The 18,149-nt window shown below is 48.7% G+C and overlaps 1 protein-coding gene across 1 annotated transcript in view; it reads right to left on the bottom strand.

Annotated features, from left to right (window-relative positions):
- The window catches only part of RARB (retinoic acid receptor beta), a 159,308-nt gene that overhangs the window by 18,425 nt on the left and 122,734 nt on the right, over positions 1-18,149 (bottom strand). Inside the window, exon 4 of the mRNA XM_090284396.1 lies at positions 9,049-9,209. Coding sequence (XP_090140522.1) covers positions 9,049-9,209 — 161 coding nt within the window. The remainder of the gene's footprint in view (positions 1-9,048; positions 9,210-18,149) is intronic.

Raw genomic sequence — 18,149 nt, 5'->3', positions numbered from 1 at the left:
TGTAAACTGGACTTCTGAAAAAAATTTCTCTTTACACATGTAAAATTATTTATACCATTTTTCAGTAGAAGAAAATAAATACTGTCAATATCTTCAATTATACTATAAGTAGCCTATGCTTTTGGATTTTCAATATATGTTGTTCTGCTCACATGATGTCTGTATATATTTTTCTTAATGTTATATAATCATTTCTACTTTTCAATAGATACTGGTATTTCCTGTATTGAATTTAAGGAAGAAAAATACCATTTCAAGAATTAGAAGTAAAAGATTACACTGTGCTGAGTGTTCAGCAGTTTTTGACACAAAACAGCAGAACCCTCATGCCTCATCCTCCCTATTCACCCGATCTCAGTCCTCAAAGGGAGACATTTTGCCCACGTGGAAGAGGTGAAACAAAAAATGGCAGAGGCACTAAAAGGCATCAAAATTGAGGAGTTCAAAAGCTGTTTTGAGCAGTAGGGAAAAAAGATCTTGATAGGTGTATTGCACCACATGAAGAGGGCTCTGAAGGTGACTGAAGTTTAAACATGTAAGAATAAATACACAATTTTTAAATAAATAATATCTGTTTTTTGCCCCCCCCCCCCCTTCGTGAGTACTATGCATCCCACAGGATGTTTTTAGTTCCTCACCTCAGTGGAAATCAGTTCATGGAGTCAGTAAAACTAGCTATTGTTTTTAATGTTGGTGAAGGAAGCCGGAAAGAAATATTTCCATAAGGGATGTCACAGAGGCCCTAAAAAAGCTGGTGGTCAATGTTGCCTTCTGCAATCTTTGTGGAAAGTAGGCATGCGCCCTCCAGATATATTGTATTCTTTCCTCAAGGACCTTGGTGGCATACAGTGCGCTCAGGGGACGTAGATCAAGATGTGTGCCATTTGGACTGTAATTAAATTTAATAGGCAGTTTATCCGGTTCGGAGGAAGACGGGATCGAGAGCGACAGGGAGGAGAGCCTACCGCAGGAAATCATTTTACAAGGCAGTATCCATCTGGAAAAAGACACTGCCCGACCCAGCAAGTGTGAACAAAATCTTCATCAGCATCATATGAGGTTACTTTATCACGCATGGGGGGCCGAGAGGGAGAAGCCTGCCGCACCTTCTATTAAAAATAATGCACAGCCGTCTTAATGGCATGTAAATCTCACTCACTATTATGCAAACTGAAGGGAAGAGGCAGTTAATAAAACACAAAATAACCCGGTGTTTTATTAGGCCAGGTGCTGGATTCATAGGCAGGAGGTTTAAAATGGCTTATATATTATCTTCCAGCTGTGGCAGATCTAGAGCGTGGCTCGGTTTGGTTGGTAATGAAGGCGGTGACAGGGAGTGTGGGTTTTCTGCAGCCTTTCTGAAACTGGGGGAGAGGGAGGCGAGGAGGCCGGTGAGACATGGGGTGCTGAGGAATGGCCCTTGTGGACAGAGGCAAAGCGGAGAGGCAGGCCTTCCCCAACTCACCACCCTGCCTCCGACCTGGAGCGAAGCCCCTTAGCCAGGCAGGAGCCCCAGCTGCCTTCTCAGAATGCTGTGCGCCAGGGGCCCGGTGGAGTGCACATTCCGAGCACCCCGCCCCCCCCACCCCCCCGCCCCACGCGCCCCACCAGGGCCGTCTTTAACAGCCGAAAGCCCAACCCCACTATGGAATCCAATCCCATGTCCATTTCTGTCCTGCAACCGAATCCCTGTCTTGTGCGCCCTTGGTTCTCTGCCGTCACATGCTGCTTTTCTGGCTGGCCTTATTCTCAGAACAAGACCCATAAATGCCGGTGGAATCACCAGTGCCTTCAAAATGCCATCTGTGGCAGCTGCTGGGCGCTACAGCGACGCCCTCATGAGCCAGGTACTACTGCCATCCCTCTGGCTGACTGGAGGCCGAGGCCAGAGAAGTTCAGCAGCTGGCACAAGATGCCCCCGCGGTTTGGTGGAGGGCACAGGACCCACACCAGGCGGCCGGGCTCCCGCATCCTCCTCCCACCGCATCACCCCTCTTGCGCGTGGGTCGTCCCGTGTTCTCCCTCCGGGCTTGAACTTTCGGTTGCTTTGCTCTAGCGTTAGTGGTCGCCCTCCTGGTTGGACACTCTAGTGGCTTCCCGGAGGTGGGGCAACGATACCCAGCCTTGCTAGGAAGAGAATGTGATGCGCCAGGCCAGCATCTCCTTGTGGTCAACCAACCCTATGACAACATGGCCTCAGAACCGGAGGTTTCCAGCAGGTGGGGACAAAGGCAGCTTGGCAGCCACCCCGAAACTCTGAGTGGAAAGACAGGCAATGTCTTAAAGGCACGGGGCAGCCTGTGGGTGCAGAGGGCTCTGGGCGACCGGAAGGGAGAGGTAATGAGGATCTTGAAGGACCTCCACATGTTTCCTGGAAGCCAGGCTAAAAGCCAGGGTGATGCTGCAGAGGAGTTCCCTGAAGGTAATGTTTTAGGTGCTCCTGGATCCGCACTGTCTATGATTCCTGGGCTGGGACATGAGGGGACCCTCCGGACAGCTGTAGCCCCTGCATTCCTGGTATCTCAGAGATTCAGAGATATTATTGAGTGCAGGGGTAGGGCCTTCAGAATGGCTTGGCTGTAGGATAGAGGGTAGAGGTCAGTGATGCTAATTTGGGGGTGGTTTCAGCTGCTGTGAGGAGCCATTGATGGCTTCTGGAATGCCAGGGGCATATTTAAGGAAGAACAAAAGCTCTGCTCCGCCTACCTGCCAAAGCCTTCTGGCCAAGCACAAGGCAGCCAGGGCCACCCCCTTGATCTGCTTTTCCTGAGTAGGAACCTCCCTTGCTCTCTCTGGCTAACATTCACACACCTTATCCCAGCATATCAAGGCCCCGCCAGCGAGCCAACCTATCCTCACACTCTGCACCTGCCTCCTATCCAGTCCCCTCCCTGCACCACTCACGGCCATGCTCATGCTAGCCCGTCTGCTAGAAATATCTTTTCCTTTTTTCCACCACCCAGTAAGATCCTGGGTACCTAGCCCAGTGTCTAGAGGGCGTTTCCTTTAAAAGATGAGGACTTAGGATGTGTCCTGCCAGAGGTTTCTAAAACCTCACAGAACATGAGACAAAATTTGATTTTCAGTCAGACTGCACAACAGAGCTGCAAGCAAGGACCTTGTGCACCCCAATACTGCACTCAGCAGGTGTGATGGGTTGAATCCCCACTACTTCAGAAGGTGACCTTATTTGGAAATAGGGTCCTTGCAGAGGTAATCAACTTAAAATGAGGCCATTAGAATGAGTCCTATTCCGGTATGATGCTACCCTTACAAAAAGGGAAAATCTGGACAGAGACAGACACATGCACAGGGAAGACCATATGAAGACGCGTGAGAGAAGAGGGCCACGTGAAGACAGGGGAGTGCAGCAACGCATCCACAAGCCAAGAGGGCCAAAAACTGCCTGTGACATCACAAGCCAGGGGACGGGAAAGGATTCTCCACGAGAGACGTCAGAGAGAGCACATCCCTGCTGACACCTTGGTTTTGGTCTTCTGGCTTCCAGAACTGTGAGATGATCAATTTTTGTTGTTGTCAGCCACCAATTTGTGGTATGTTGTGGCAGCCCCAGGAAACTCATATAGTTGGTGTACGTAAGTAAATGTGTGTTGGAAAATGAAACAGTGGTCTGGGGGACACAGAGAGGGCAGGCATGTTGACTGGCAAAAAACCGGCTCACAGAAGGGAGGGCTGGTTCAAGGTCAGAAAACGAGGTAGCAGGGTGGGGTGAGAACTCTGCCTGGTAACTGCCCCAGCCTTCCACCTCACCAGGAGCATCTTTCCTGGGCAGCCGACCTTGCAGGTCTCTGATTCTGATTCTCTGGCTGATCCCAGCGTTAGTTGCTAAAATGAAAGCCAAGTCCACACAAGGCTGAACTGCTCGCAATACCCTTCCTTTTCTGAAGCACTTATCTCCCGAAGTCTTTCGGAGGTTTAATGATTCTGTTGGTGGTCATGTTCTCTGAGTAGGTTAAGGGCTCCTTAAATCTCCATAGCTCAACTTCACGAGCTCCTCGGAGGGCAGCTAATGTCCCATCAAGCTCCGCAAGGTGATGGACAGCTGCACACGGTCGAGCGGCAGGATGCAGGAGCAGACGCAGCCCCGAGCAACTGCCCAGGCTGGGGCTGTGCTGCCCAGAACCCTCGCCCTCGCACCCACCCCTTCACTTTTCCAGAACCTGGGCGTGTGGCTCCGAGAAGTGACAAGGTGTTCACAGCAGGATCCTGAGGAGGAGGCCTGCTTATTGTGCACATTTCTGAGCCAGAATCTGTACAAGGCTCCCTGATGGATTTTTCTCATTAAATCATCCCAGCAACCCCATGAGGTAGGTACTATTTAAACCCCATTATACAGATGAGGAAACTGAGGCTCCAGGGATCACTCCTGAGTAGCAGAGGCAGGATTGGAACCCAGGTCTAAGAGGCCCCAAAGCCTAAATGACATAGTCACTAGGGTTTGTCCTTTGGAAGCAGAGTAAATACCTTCAGAGCCAGGATGTTTCCTCTGGTTCACTCCCTCGGTCCATTTTGGAGAGCTCAGTATAAATAGCTGCTCCCCCGCTGGCCAACTTTCTACATGAAATCCCCCTTCCACCCCTTGTGTTTGGAGGGGTCACTTATTAGAAAGCTTCCTAAGGAGACTAGCTCTGAAGCGTCCTGTCCGGACCCAGGCGTGGAAGGTGGTGGACATTCGTTTTTGTCTCCTTTACTTTTTCTGTTGCCCCCTGGGCCTGATCACCGATCCCAAGTCTACTCGAATTAGGGAAGCAAAAGGCAGCTCTCTTTCAAAGACGTGTGGGTGGGCGGCCAGCTGCCTTTTAAATTCCTCTCTGCTATTCCCAAGGCATCTGGCAGGAATGCCAGTCTGGTGAAGGTGGCAGGAGGTTTCCTGGCAGTGGAAGCAGTCGCCCATATAAAAAAAGCTCTAAAAATGCTCCACTTGGAACTAGGAGCTTGCAGAGAATGCGTTATGGCTGCTGTTATTTACTTACACCCCCACCTACTTCCAGAAAGGATTTGAAGTTGCTTACAATAAAAACAGAGCCAGGTCTATGAACAGAGAGTAGAAATAAAGAGAAATCGGAGGAGAGACTGTATGGAGCAGCATCGCTAAAGAGAGGCCGGGCTGCGCTGTACCGAGGGATCAGACTGGAGATCGAACTTGTGTTTCCATTTTCCCTGCTGGATCAGGAGGTGCAGAAAGACCCTGCAAAGTGCTCAGAATGATGGGCACCAATTGGGGACAGATGGTGTCTTGTCCCCACAGAAGGGTGATTGAGAAGGGGCCCTGGCAGCCCTCAGGGAATCTGCCTGCCTTGGGCAGAAGCAGACCTGGAGACTAGGATTTGAATGCAAAGAGCTTCTTTGGGAAGAGATCCCAGGAAGCAGGGAGGAGTGGCAGGGGCTGCAAAGGGAAGGTGGCCAATGAAGATGTGCCTGTGGGCACCGGGGAACTTGAGAGATGGTTTAGAGCATACCCAAGAGGCATCCTGCTTCAGGGGGCAAGGAGGCTGGGCCTTTCCCCACCAGCATCTATTGGTCACTGGGTGGGGCCTCTCCCAGGAGCAGCCTTGCCACACTTCGGAGCCAGGCAGCTCCTGCAGCCAGAGGAAGCATTCAGGCAGGTTCACTGGGATTGCAGTGTGAACCACAGACCGAGTCCTCAGAGCCGGCGTGCAGGCGCCCTCCCAGGGGGCAGGGCAGGCAGCCTCACTGGCCGCCTGGAAGCAGGTGGAGTCAGACCTATGGCATGATGAGCATCCCTACAGACAGGCTATGATTTTAGGATTTCAGAGGGAGGCCTAGGGCAGGGAGGGTGGTAGAGGTCCTGCTGTAGCTTTTGGGGCGGGAACAAGCTGTGCTAATGAGCAGAGGACTGCCCTGCTGGAGCATTATGTTCCCAGGACCTGTGGGAAGCCAAGGCCATCCTAGGACATGTGGTTTAGGAGGGGAAAAGTCTTGCTTTGTATTTGCCCTGCCTTCCTCCAGACTAGAGTGGGCACAATTTCACCTGGCTCCCAGGTGAGTCAGAGCCTGGGGCACTGAGTAGGCCATACTAAAATAGCTCTGCCTGGGCACGCTGACATAGTAGCCAATGATCCCAGGGATTGTCATGTAATGCCTCTTGCCTTGTGACCTGGCTCAGAAGTTTCCACTTCCAGGAAGCCCTCCTTACTCTGATTGTTCTTTTATTCTGTCTTTTCTGGAAGTAAATGTTGGACTTATTCCTGGATAACAGTCCTCCTGACTAGATCCTCAGTGGTTCCCATTCCCATTGTACCTCCTTAATGACCCTCCTGATGTATTCTGTGCAGGGTGTAGTTGTTAAAGGGGCTGCCCCTGCTGTCAGACTGTTCAAGTCCCACGTGTTGGCTATAGACATGGGGAAAGTTATTTAGCCCTTCTACAGCTCAGTTTACTCATCCGTAATTTGGGGAAAATAATATTCAGCCTCAGTTTACTCATCTGTCCTATGAGGGCAACAGTGCCCACTTCACAGAGACCTCTCAGGAGTAAAGAGAAGAGAATTAATATATTTAGACTACTTAGCATGGTCCCTGGCACATAGTAAATGCTCAATAAATATGAGCTGTAATAATAATAATGATAAGAATAATAAAGACTCTTGATCACAAACTGTCTATGTCTCTCCATTACTTACAGACTAAAATACAAATTCTTCAGTCGGCATTCCAGGCTCTGCAAAGCATTCTCATGTCCCAGTCGCCCTCAACCTAACATGATCCCACCATTTCAGAGCACCTGTTCTCTCTCCTCTTCCCCTGGTGCCTATTCCCAGGGCCCAGCCTCAGTCAGTGTCCTAGTTCTTAGGTCAGGATGCACTCATCTTGATACTTAGCCCATTGTTGTGCCCGGAACATAGTATGTGAGTGATCAGTAAATACTTCTAAAAGGAATATATGATATGCTCCTTGGCACTGGTTATTAGTCATTTTCCTTTTCTGCAGTGCCAAGATGTCCCTAGCATGGGACCAGGCTCCTGGAGGGTGAGTTCATACCCAGCAAATGGACACGTGGTCACGTCACTACTGTGCAGCTATTTCCAGGTCCTATCAGAGAAACTGTGCATGAATTTATTTCATCTTCCTAACCATTTTCTACTATCCCCATTCTACAGACAGGAAAAATGAGGCTGGGGGATGTTAAGTAGCTTGGGCACAGTCACGTGGCTGATCAGTGACTGAGCAGGTTGAAACCCCACTCACCGATTCCATTGCCCTTGCTCTTGATACATGGCGTTACTCTCTACTATCTCTTGGGTTACAGACCTGCTTGATATTCTGAATTAAAATGAAAGCTCCCATTGGTGTCCAGCCTTGTCCCACTCTGTGACTGCTTTGGGCTAGGACAGTGCTCCCCAGGCTCAATGAGGGCTTGTCCACTGAGTCCAGCACCTCCCTCGGCCTGGCAGGTAGGTTATCGGCTTCATGGATTGAAGAATAGGGCACACCAGAGTCTCTCCTTCTCCCAACACAAGGGTCTGGGTGGAACCCAGAAGGTCATTCTGGCTCTTGCTGCTCAAAGTAGGTTCATGGCCTTTGCTATGCAGAGTGTGGTCTGTGTACAAGCAGGATCAGCACCACCTGGGGGCTCGTTAGAAAAGCCCCGCTCAGACCTGCTGAAGCATAAGAACGCCAGGTGCTTCGTAAGCACACCGAGGTCTGGGAAGCCCTGCTCTAGGTTCTCCCTCTGCTTCCCGAGCCAGTCTTTGGTTTGGCCAGGAGACCTGTGTAAGTCTAGAGTGAGCACTTCAGAAGCTTCTGCCACCAACTGCGCGGCCCCATGATCACCTGCGACGCTGCCCTGGCGTGATCTAGCCACAATTTCCACAGCCAACCCTCGGGGCCTGCTCCTGGCCCCCATTCCCGTTCTATAGATAAAACCGTGGCACCCACACTCAAATGCATGACCGCGTGCTTCCCAAGAACTGCTTCACAACTGTGGCACTCCCTACCCGGCAACGTCATTTCATCCATTTGTTTGTGATCTTTCACACTGTTCTTTTCCCAGCACACCAGCCACCAAACCAGCAAATGCTGTGATATTTGCATTTTTTGAAAAAAGTATGTATACGAGCATCTAGGCAAGCAACATAAGCCACTTAAAGAGGGCAGAACAACTTTCTAGTTATATTCATCCTTTCATTCATTCACTCACTCAAGAAATATTTATTGAGTGAATATACATCACTTTAGGAATATACATCAAGGAACATGACACATGCAAAAAACACTTTAAAAAATTAAAGTACCTCATGATGTCTCTACTGTCTCATCCCAGGACCAAGAAACACATGCCTCCTACTTCGATCCCACTTTCTCTCCCTCCCTCTTCTATTTCTACCCTCAGTGAAAGCCATTCCCAGCAGAATACTAGGAGCAGAGGGGGCTCACCCACCCACCTACCTACCTGGGGAAGGGCCACACCTATTTTGTGCTTTTCCAGGCCTTGGCTTAGGGGTTATAAACAAACCCTCTCGGAAGCCAGACCCTGGCCCAGGGGAAAGCCCCAATAATCTTGGGTGGATCTTACAGTTGGATCAGTGTTTTTTAAAGATTAATCCCTTAGCCCCTCTGGGTCCCTAGTGGTCTCTGTGCAGGTGTCTGACATGACCCAAGTTACACCTCACTCACTGCACCTGTCTCCTCCGCCCAAACCCTAAGTCCCTGCAAGCAGCAACCTTATCTTATTTTGTTCACGTCGCCAGCGCCTCCCACACAGCCTGGCATATAGGACGTGTTCAGTTAGTGTTTCTTGGGTGAATGCCTGCACACGTGACTGGTGCAGAGGAAACTCAAGCCTACGCAGGGAGTGTGCAAAGGCTGCTACCTGAAGGAGGAAAGGGGCCACTGCACAGACTCAAAGCTGACAGGCACGTCCTGGGCAGTTTAGGCGGATGTCCCTCCAGGCCTGGGGCAGAGTGCGCATGCACGTGTGTGTATGTGTGCATGTGTGCGTGCCCAAGGACCTGTGCCCCCCCTCCCAGCAGCCTGGGGTAGGTAGGGGTGGGGGCGTGTCTCTTACCGTGGTGTATTTGCCCAGCTGGCAGAGAGAGGGGAAGGTTTCCTGGTGCGCTTTTCGGATCTTCTCTGTGAGATCATCCAGCTCGGCTGTCATTTCATAGCTTTCTGTGCATTCCTGCTTCGAAGGCTCCTTCTTTTTCTTGTTTCTGTCATTTCTGACAGCTGGAAACGAGAGAGAAGGCAAATCAGGGGTTGCTGATGGCTGGGCCCACGCTTCCCGATGCTTTGGATTCATTCGACGCTGGGAACAGGAACAATGGGAAAAGGTGCTGTAAACACATCTCCCAAGCTTTTAAGAGGTTTGGTGGTCAGGAGAGGTGCGCAGCGAGCCAAGTTTGTCTTTCTGTGTGAGCATGTGTAAGCACGTGTCAACCAATTCTGAAGGAACGCTTGGGCTGCCCCAGCAGGCTGGGAGGCCCTGTTTGTTCGGGGAGAAATTTCTGTGTGGACTGGTCCTTAAGAGAAGATTTTCCCACGCAGTCCCCTCAACTCCAGGGTGGACAGCCTGCAAGGCATTACAGAGGAACCATTGTTGCCTTGGACACATCCCGAAACAAAGCCCTGGTGGCATTATAATTGGTGACTCCAAACTAAGCTTTTTGTTTTGCTTTTGGAATTTTTTTCTCACCCGAGGACACCTTTTTATTGTTTTTTAGAAAGAGAGGAAGGGAGAGAGAGAAATATTAATGTGAGGGAGAAACATTGATTAGTTGCCTCCCATACATGCCCAGAACAGATACTGAAAACCCTTGGACCTGGGATCAAAACTGCAACCTAGTTATGTGCCCTGACCAGGAATTGAACCCGCAACCTTTTAGTTATGGATGATGATCCAACCAGCTGAGCCACACTGGCCAAAGCTAAGCTTTTTTTTTTTTGATATTTTGCTTTTTAATTTTTCTGAATTCACTGACTGGCACTTTTAAAGAAATTCGTCTTAAAGATAACGGATTATGGGTTTTGTATCTTTAGGCTTCTCTGCTTCCTAAACTTTCATATCAATCATATGTCTTGTTCATAAAGTTATTTTAAAAATAATAACCTATGCATTTTGATCGTTTGGCCTAAAAAACCATTCATTCATTCGTTCATTCATCACTCACTTATTCATCCACAGATGCTTGGCTCCACATCTTATCAGGCCTCCTGGACCCCTTGCAGATGAGTGTCTTAGGCTCAGCAGGCCCTGTGGAGCTCAGTGCTGGGCAGAGCCAGGGCCCAGGACCCTGGGCTGTGGAAGCCAGTGCTTCCTCTCCCAGCACAAGCCTCTCAGATGACTTCAAATCTGAGCGTAACTCAAAGCCCTGGCCTCTGGCTTGGATCTCCTGGGAGAAGGAAACTGAAACCCAGAGAGGCCAACAGGTAAAACTAGCCCATGGGCCCCCCTCTGGGGAGTCCATACTCCCTGGGGACCCAGGGGTTGCCTGGCTGTGTATGCCACCATCATGAGCTGGGAATCTCTGTTGCAAAATGACCGAGGGCATAATCTGATCCGCCCTGAGAGGATTTGGCCTGGGTTGCCTCCCGAGAGCACCCAGGTGATCTGAGAACTGGCAGTTCACCGAGAGGATCCGAGGTCCTGCTTGGAGCTAGACCTGAAGGCAAAATTGAAGGAGGGCATGGAAGAGGAGAAAATAGGGAAGGAAAGAGATAGTAATGGAGAGGGAGGGAGGGAAAGATAAAGAAAAGAGGGGAAATAAATGGAACTTAAAAAGCCCAGTGTCTGTATAAGCCGCTCATACCAGGAGGCAGGGCGGCTGGAAAAAAATCCACAATTCTTGAGTATCTTGAGCATGCATAGGTACTGTCTGCGGAATCTCACTGAACCCCCTTATCAGAGAGGCAATTTAAAACCCATTTTACCGATAAAGAAACTGAGCCTGAGAGAGGCTAATGTGCCCAAGTATCCACAGCTGATAAATTCCTCCCTCACTTGAACTCATTCCTAAGGAAGTAGGTGTCTGAGAAGAAAAAACCTCCCTGATGACCGTCTTTCCCTGGGGACTCTGCAATGTCACTGTTCTTTGGCTTAGAACAATTCTCAATCTAGAAGGAGCGGGTAAGGACAGTGTGACATACCGCAGCCTTAGAAGGTCTTCTCCACATGCCCAGAACAGAGGGGGCGGGCAGTGTGGTTTACAGCAGGGAGAATACAAAGAGCCCAGTCAGCAAAGGGGAGACAGTGAGAAAGGAAGGGGGTGGCGTGTGGCAGAGGGATGCCCGTGTCTGAACAGATGGAGTCTGGGTAAGTGAGGGGCAGGCTGTGGCCTGAAGGCTTGTGTGTGAGTGTCAGGGGGCTCTCAGTGCAGGTTCTCAGACCCCCTCCTTTCCTGGGTCCTGCCAATGACCCTCTTCTTCAGCTAACACAGAAGTCACATCAGAGTAACGACGGTCCTTCCGAAACAGAGCCCCAAGGAAAGGAGTGTGGCAGTGTCTTGGAAAGTTAAACATGGAAATACCATGTGACCCAGCAACTCTACTTTTAGGTACATACGCAAGAAAACAAAAAATGTATGTCCATGCAAAACTTGTGCACAAATGTGCGTAGCAGCCATTATTCACAGTAGCCAAAAAATGAAAACAACCCACGTGTCCATCAACTGATGAAAAAGTAAAGATGATGCAGTATACCCATACAATGTAATGTTATTCAGCCATAAAAAGCAATAAAATACTGACGCACGCTACGGTGTAGACAAACTTTGAAAACGTTATGCTCAGTGAAATAAGCCAGTCACAAAAGACCACATGTTGATTGAGTCTATTTATATCAGATGCTCAGAATAAGCAGATTCACAGACAGAAAGCAGATCGGTGGGTGCCAAGGGCTGGGGTAGCGGGTGGATAAGAAGTAACTGCTAATGGGTATGGGGTTTCTTTGGGGACAGACGAAATGTTCTGGAATTAGAGTGTTGTAACAGTTGTACAGCCTTGTGGATATGTTACAAATCACTAAATACTTTAAGATGATGTACATTACACTATGGGAATTAAACATTAAAACAAAAAGAACAACAGAACCCAGAGCCCCGAGGGAGGCCACATGTCACTGGACATTGGGAACTGCTCTGGTTAGAATCAGAAGCCAAGATGGCACCTGTGACCACCGAACACAGAAGTGACAGAAAGCCATTTATTGATTGCTTAGCCATTGCCGTAAGCAATTGAAGATCCTAGCTCACTAACTTCCATGGTGAGCCAGGTGAGAACCTTATAATTCCATTTCTACACCCTGGGAATCGGAGGCCCCAAATCACCCTATTTGTAAGTAATTAAGTCAGGATTTCAGTGGACCATATAGACAAGCGGAACGAGGAAGCACACACACACAATTACCCATAATCCCATCCCGAGGCAGGTCTGTGGGTGGCGTCTGCATTCCTAAGCACTGCTTCGCTGTCCCGTACCCATGACGGCCCCCTGGAAAATCACCTGGGAAACTCAGATAAGCAAACGCCGCTCTGGAGGGCTACCTGAGCTGGAGGGAGGGAGGGGCACGCTGAGTTGCCACCACTGAGCATGTACACCGAGCCAGAAAGTGACAGGTGAGGTCAGCGGGAAGGGGACCCCAGTGAGCTGTAGAGCAGGACACTGAGTGGGGGGCACCGGGCTGGGTGGTACAGTAAGAGCATCCACTGTTTGCAAAACAACGGCTGCAAAGCCAAAGCTCCATCTTCTGTGACATGGGGCCCAAGCTGGGGGCACTCCTAGCAGCTGACCGGTGGCCAGGGGACCCGTGTGCAGCTTCATGCTTCCTTCCAGACTGCTCCCGCTCTCCCAAAGCCAAGTGCCTCCCACTGTCTCTGTGACTAATGGACTCCTGGGACTCTCAGAAGCTTCCCTGGGCCTGCAAACTGCAGTAACACCTCTGGGGGTAACGCTCCAATTATGTAAAAATTCCTAGGTTGATGGACAAATGCTCTTAAAACGTGGCTTCAGCAGCTGCTTTGCTCAATGGGTTGAAACTGCTGTCGAATGCAGACAGGGTATCTGGGCCACGTGTGGGGACAGCTGCCAGGACCCAGCAGAATGAGGGAGGGGATGCAGAACATGGAACGCCAGGTGGGCCTGAGATGGCAGCTCTGTCCAGCGTCCAGGACACAAAGTCGCTGCTGGGACTGGACAGGAGCTCCCCTTCTTTTACAGAGCACCAGTGTGGGCCAGGGGTGACACAGATGAGGCAGGGTTGCACTGACCTCACCAAGGAGTCAGAGCCCCCTCCTTGGGGGGCAGCCCCTTGTAGGCGTGTGCACTCAGTGGGAAAGGGTGACGCTACTGTGAAGGCTCACAGATGCCAGTCATCAGGAAGAAGAATGTGAGGCCCTTCCATGTGGCATTGGGGGGACCCAAGGACTGAGGACTTGTTGGCTTTATCCTGGGGCCTGTGACTGAAATTGGCGATGATGCTTTCAAAGAGCCATCTGATGACGCCACCGACGAGCAGGAGGACTCATTTGTTCTGTCGTTGTCTTCTCCACTCATTCATTTAACAAGTATTTTTTGAGCTTCTACTATGTGCTATCTGCTGTGGGGCCACGCAGAAGGTTGCTCCTGCCATGGAGCTCAGTTATGGTGGGAGACCGACATTAGTCATATCATAATAGCAATGGTAATGACAATAATATGTGTAATATTGACATCGTTATTATTTTATGTACTGTGGCTCATACTACAGTATTCATTATGATACTAAAAACGTTTGCTACAACTCCCATTGCGGCTATGGGGCACTTGTTGAAACCCCGTATTCATAGTAGGTGATGGAGTCCTTACCAACCGAACAGGGAGGTATCATTATTATTCCCGTTTTGAAGATGAGAACACTGAGGCACAGAAAGGTAAGTAACCTGCCTGAGGCCACACATCCTGTAAGTGACACAGCCGGGATACGAACTCAGAAAACCTGGCTCCAGGGCCCTCACTCTTAACCACTATGCTCTGTCAGGTCTGTCACACATGTACATGGTTCCTTAGTGTGGTCCGTGCTATGAAGGATGCTACAGAAGCTCTGAGTTTTATAGGTAGTGGGTGTGTGGGGGGGGGTGGGGAGCGCAGAGATGGTCCAGGCTCAGGAAGCTGAGGCTGGGAACAGGGGAGGGGGAATTGATGGGCAGGACGGGATGGTGGGTGGGGAGCCTGGGATGGTTTTCTCCATGAGTCTGAGGTGGGAAACTGATGCTCAGGCCAAAAGGCTGTCTGTGATGTTAGATGGCTGGTCCTTTCTTCACTCTGACTGCGACTGGCGGGCACATGTACCAATGTCTCTGTGGCAAACCTGGGCATCTGACAAACTGCTTTCAGGTGCAGCAAGTCCACGGGAGGGCATGGGAGGCAGGAAAGGGGCACAGACTGTTACCATCATGAGACTGGGGGGAGCAATCACTGTTCCACACGGCTGTCTCCTCCTTATGTGTGGATATCTGGAAGGCAAGGGCCATATTTTACTAGTCTCTGTGTCCCCAGGGTTTAATACAGCGTCAGACACACAATGGGGGCTCAAAAACAGTTTTGTGAAGGGCAAGATGAGCAGGTGACTGAATGCGGGGTTTTGTCAGCTGTCAGGGTCTCTGTGTGGCAACTCAGAGTTCACCTGGGCATCTTTCTTCTGGCCTTAAAGGTCTCATCATTCCCTCTGGGACTGCGGGGGACTCACTGCCACTCTCCAACCTACAGGCGGAGGCAGGAGTTGATAAAGCAGGTGGGGCATCCAAAGGGTTGCAGGCGTGATTTACACACCTGGGAGAAGCCGGCCGATGGAGGCAAAGCGTGTCACCGATGAAAGGTGCTCCATAAAATATCAAGTATTCTCCTCGTGAGGGCTAAGTGCTACAAATCAGATTTGGTGGCATAAAAGTAACGTATTTATGATCCACTATCATATTGCAAATGAAATGAATGTAATAAAAGTGTCACTTATACAAATACCTCTGATGTACGGATCTCGACCTATGAATATGAAAACAGACACCCCAGCACTTTTATTTGAATGTCTAATCATGGAAATAAATGAAGTCATGTTCATTTTAATGTGCGCACTTGTGCATGTATCTGGAATATTGATTTCTATGCACATAATAAAAATGCAATGCAGGAAACATGCAAAAGATGGGGGTTTCACTTGGATTCAGGAAGAGACGAAAATAACACTTTACTAAAAATTGCTTAATGGCAAAAAAAAAAAAGGAAAAGAAAGAAAAAGAAAGGAAGAAAGGAAAATGTAATTTACAGTGCTTTTGTTCATAAAATTTTCTATATTCGGCTTAGCAAAGAAAGCATAATGGTCTATTTACTCTTGCTTGAATATCAAAGTCTGGAAGTTGTTCCCCCTGATTCCTCACCTTCTTGCTAACTGCAAGAATCATGGGCCACAGTTAGGGATTAGAGCTGTCTAGCTGCCATGTATGGGAGAAAGCCTGTCACTAACACACAAGTATGCGTAAGAGAAATACAAAAAAAAATATAATCTGAGCTTAAAAATAATTTTCTAAATTAATTATGCCAATGAACTACCAATGTATTTGAAGCCAGGTGGACCCATGACGGATAGAGACATACTTTTCCCATAATTTTGGGGTTTGGGAGTTGGTGCTCAAGCATTTAACATGGCGGTTCCCACTGTCAAGCTGGGTAGGGTTTGGGGGAGCTAATACCCCAAGATCAGAACCTCCTTGGAGGTGGAGGCTGGGTCTCTCCTAATACGGTACTTGCTATGTAAATGCTAGTAGAAAGTTGAACATAAATACACAGGGAAAGGAGGTTGGTAAATGAGGTTCCAGCTACATTTTCTCTGCCTCTAACAAGACACATGCCTTTGGGAACAGGCCGAAGACAGGGTCCCCACGAGTGTCTGTTAAGTGAATGCAGTCCGGTGACTGGACCTTGATTTCAGGGTTTGTGAAATGGAGGTTAAAATAGCATCCCCGGGGGGCTTCTGCAAACCTGCAGCGTGGTCGCGCACAGGCAAGAACTTTGAACCGATGTGATGGCCCACACCAGTGTCAAGTGGAGGGGTGGCCTAGAATTCACAGTGCCAGTGACCAAGCAGGGAGCATAGTTAGAATTTTTACTGCATATTAAATATTCAAGTCTTGGAGGAAATAGTCTGGACGTGGCATCCTGAGAGTTCAACAAGGATCTACCAGACGAGCTCAGCTTTTAAAGTTATTCAAAGCACTTAGAGAAAATGGCTGAAATATCAGAATGTACAAATGCCAAATACTTCTTTCTACCTAAAGTGGTGTATTATACTAATAAGACTTTCAAAACATTTTTTCAGCATACTTTCCTCTCACTGGTTGCTTTTAGATGCGGAGGTTTTACCACCTCTTGAGCGAACAGTGTCCCCTTGGTCCTACAATTCTAAATATTTTCTTCCTCTTTTGTCTGGCTGGTGTGGGCAGCCCTGCTGTGGCCTTGTTTGTTTTGGGGCAGGTCCAGTATGGTTGTCATCCTTGCAAGACAAGAGATTTGGAGTTCAGAGGCTCTGTTATAAGAGACAAATCCTTTTCTCTGGACAAGAGTCTTGTATGAATTATAGGAAATATCATAAATTCCTCTCCAGAGAAGAGGGAAAATTAAACATTCCTGCATGATGTGTCAAAGCAGGAACTCGGCAACGAGTAGCTGAGAAACTGCATGCTGCCTCTGGGATGCAGCCCTCATAATTGGCAGGATTTCTTTACACAGCCCCTCCCCCCACCCTGCAGCAATGAGCTACTCTCAATGATGACTTTCTTGAGATCCTGTGGGGGGGGGGGTGCACATGTCCTTGGCTTTTTGTTTGTGGCAGAGCTATCCAACACAATCAGAGCTGTGACGAAGGTCTTTACTGATGGCCCAAAATGGAAATGAAAGACATGGAGGTTGGTCCTCTGTCTGAATCAGGAGTAGCCTTGCACATCTTCCACATGATCAATGTGCTTGATTTTTAGAAGCCTCCATTTTAGAAAAGGAGAGTTCAGTAACCATTTCCATACGCCATTTACAAGGGCAGGAAATTCTTCGTTATATCAAGCTGGAGTTCTCCCTGCCGAAGCTCAACCTGCCCTTGGATATCAGGAAGACTGTTTTGTGGGTCTTTTTAACTTCTTTGTAAAAGTATGGGCAGTCTCATATTCAGGAATCAATAGTCTTAAAATAAGGACCCATGTACCTAGCGTAAAATGATTGAGCAGAGATACAAGACACATCCTTTTATATTTCTTTCATGAAGTAGGCATGGACAGCCTTTCAAAATCAGTATTTGATTATGGGGGAGTGGAAGGACAAAAACAAACTTCTCAGCAGCAGACTGTTCCAGATAAACCTGTATCTTGCTTTGTGTAATATACATTCTTCACAGAAAGTTATGAGCTTTCAAATATTTAACAACAATCTCTATCATGATGATTCTAATGGCCAAATTTTCCCATGACCCTTTGCCTCTAAGTCCAATTAATTTTCAGAAAATAAACTGCAGTTCTCCTTGACATGGTTATATATATTTTCCTCTTCACATGTTATTTAAAATAGAAATGAGGTACTTCTCTTAGACTGGAAACTTTTCTGATAAGTAGCCTCTGTGATTCTCTGTGGGTAATATAACCCTTGGCAAACCTTGTAGAAATGGAGGGACAGGAGGGGACTACCAGAAAATGGGGACTGTGCTTGCATGGTGGCTCAACTGCAAAGATGGCCCTAATCCTCCTGGTCTTCCTATGTGCAGCTCTTTGCATTGTGACTTTGCAGCTCCCCGATCAATAGTGGGGACACTCTTCTATACCTCTTGTACCTGGAAGGCCTGTGACTCACTTTCACAGCTAGAATGCAGTGGTAGTAATGTACCATTTCCAAGTCTGCAACTCAAGACATTCTTTGCTCTTCTGTTCATCCCCCTGAAAACTGTACCACTGCATGTGAACAAGCCTGAGCTAGCCTGCTGCAGAATGACAGACCATGGGGAGGACAGCCCAGGTAGCCCAGTCAAGACAATTCTTGATCAACCGAGAGCCAGCCTGTCCCTGAACCCAGGAGAACAGTCAGGCAAGGTCTGCAGATTTGCCTACCCAATTTGCAGCCAACCATAGACTCATGAAGACAGCCCAGTGAACACAGCTGGTCCTT

This window comes from Furipterus horrens, unplaced genomic scaffold (assembly GCF_987537825.1).
Source record: "Furipterus horrens unplaced genomic scaffold, mFurHor1.1.pri manual_scaffold_7, whole genome shotgun sequence".
Lineage (NCBI taxonomy): Eukaryota > Metazoa > Chordata > Mammalia > Chiroptera > Furipteridae > Furipterus > Furipterus horrens.
This window is presented reverse-complemented; position numbering and strand designations above follow the sequence as displayed.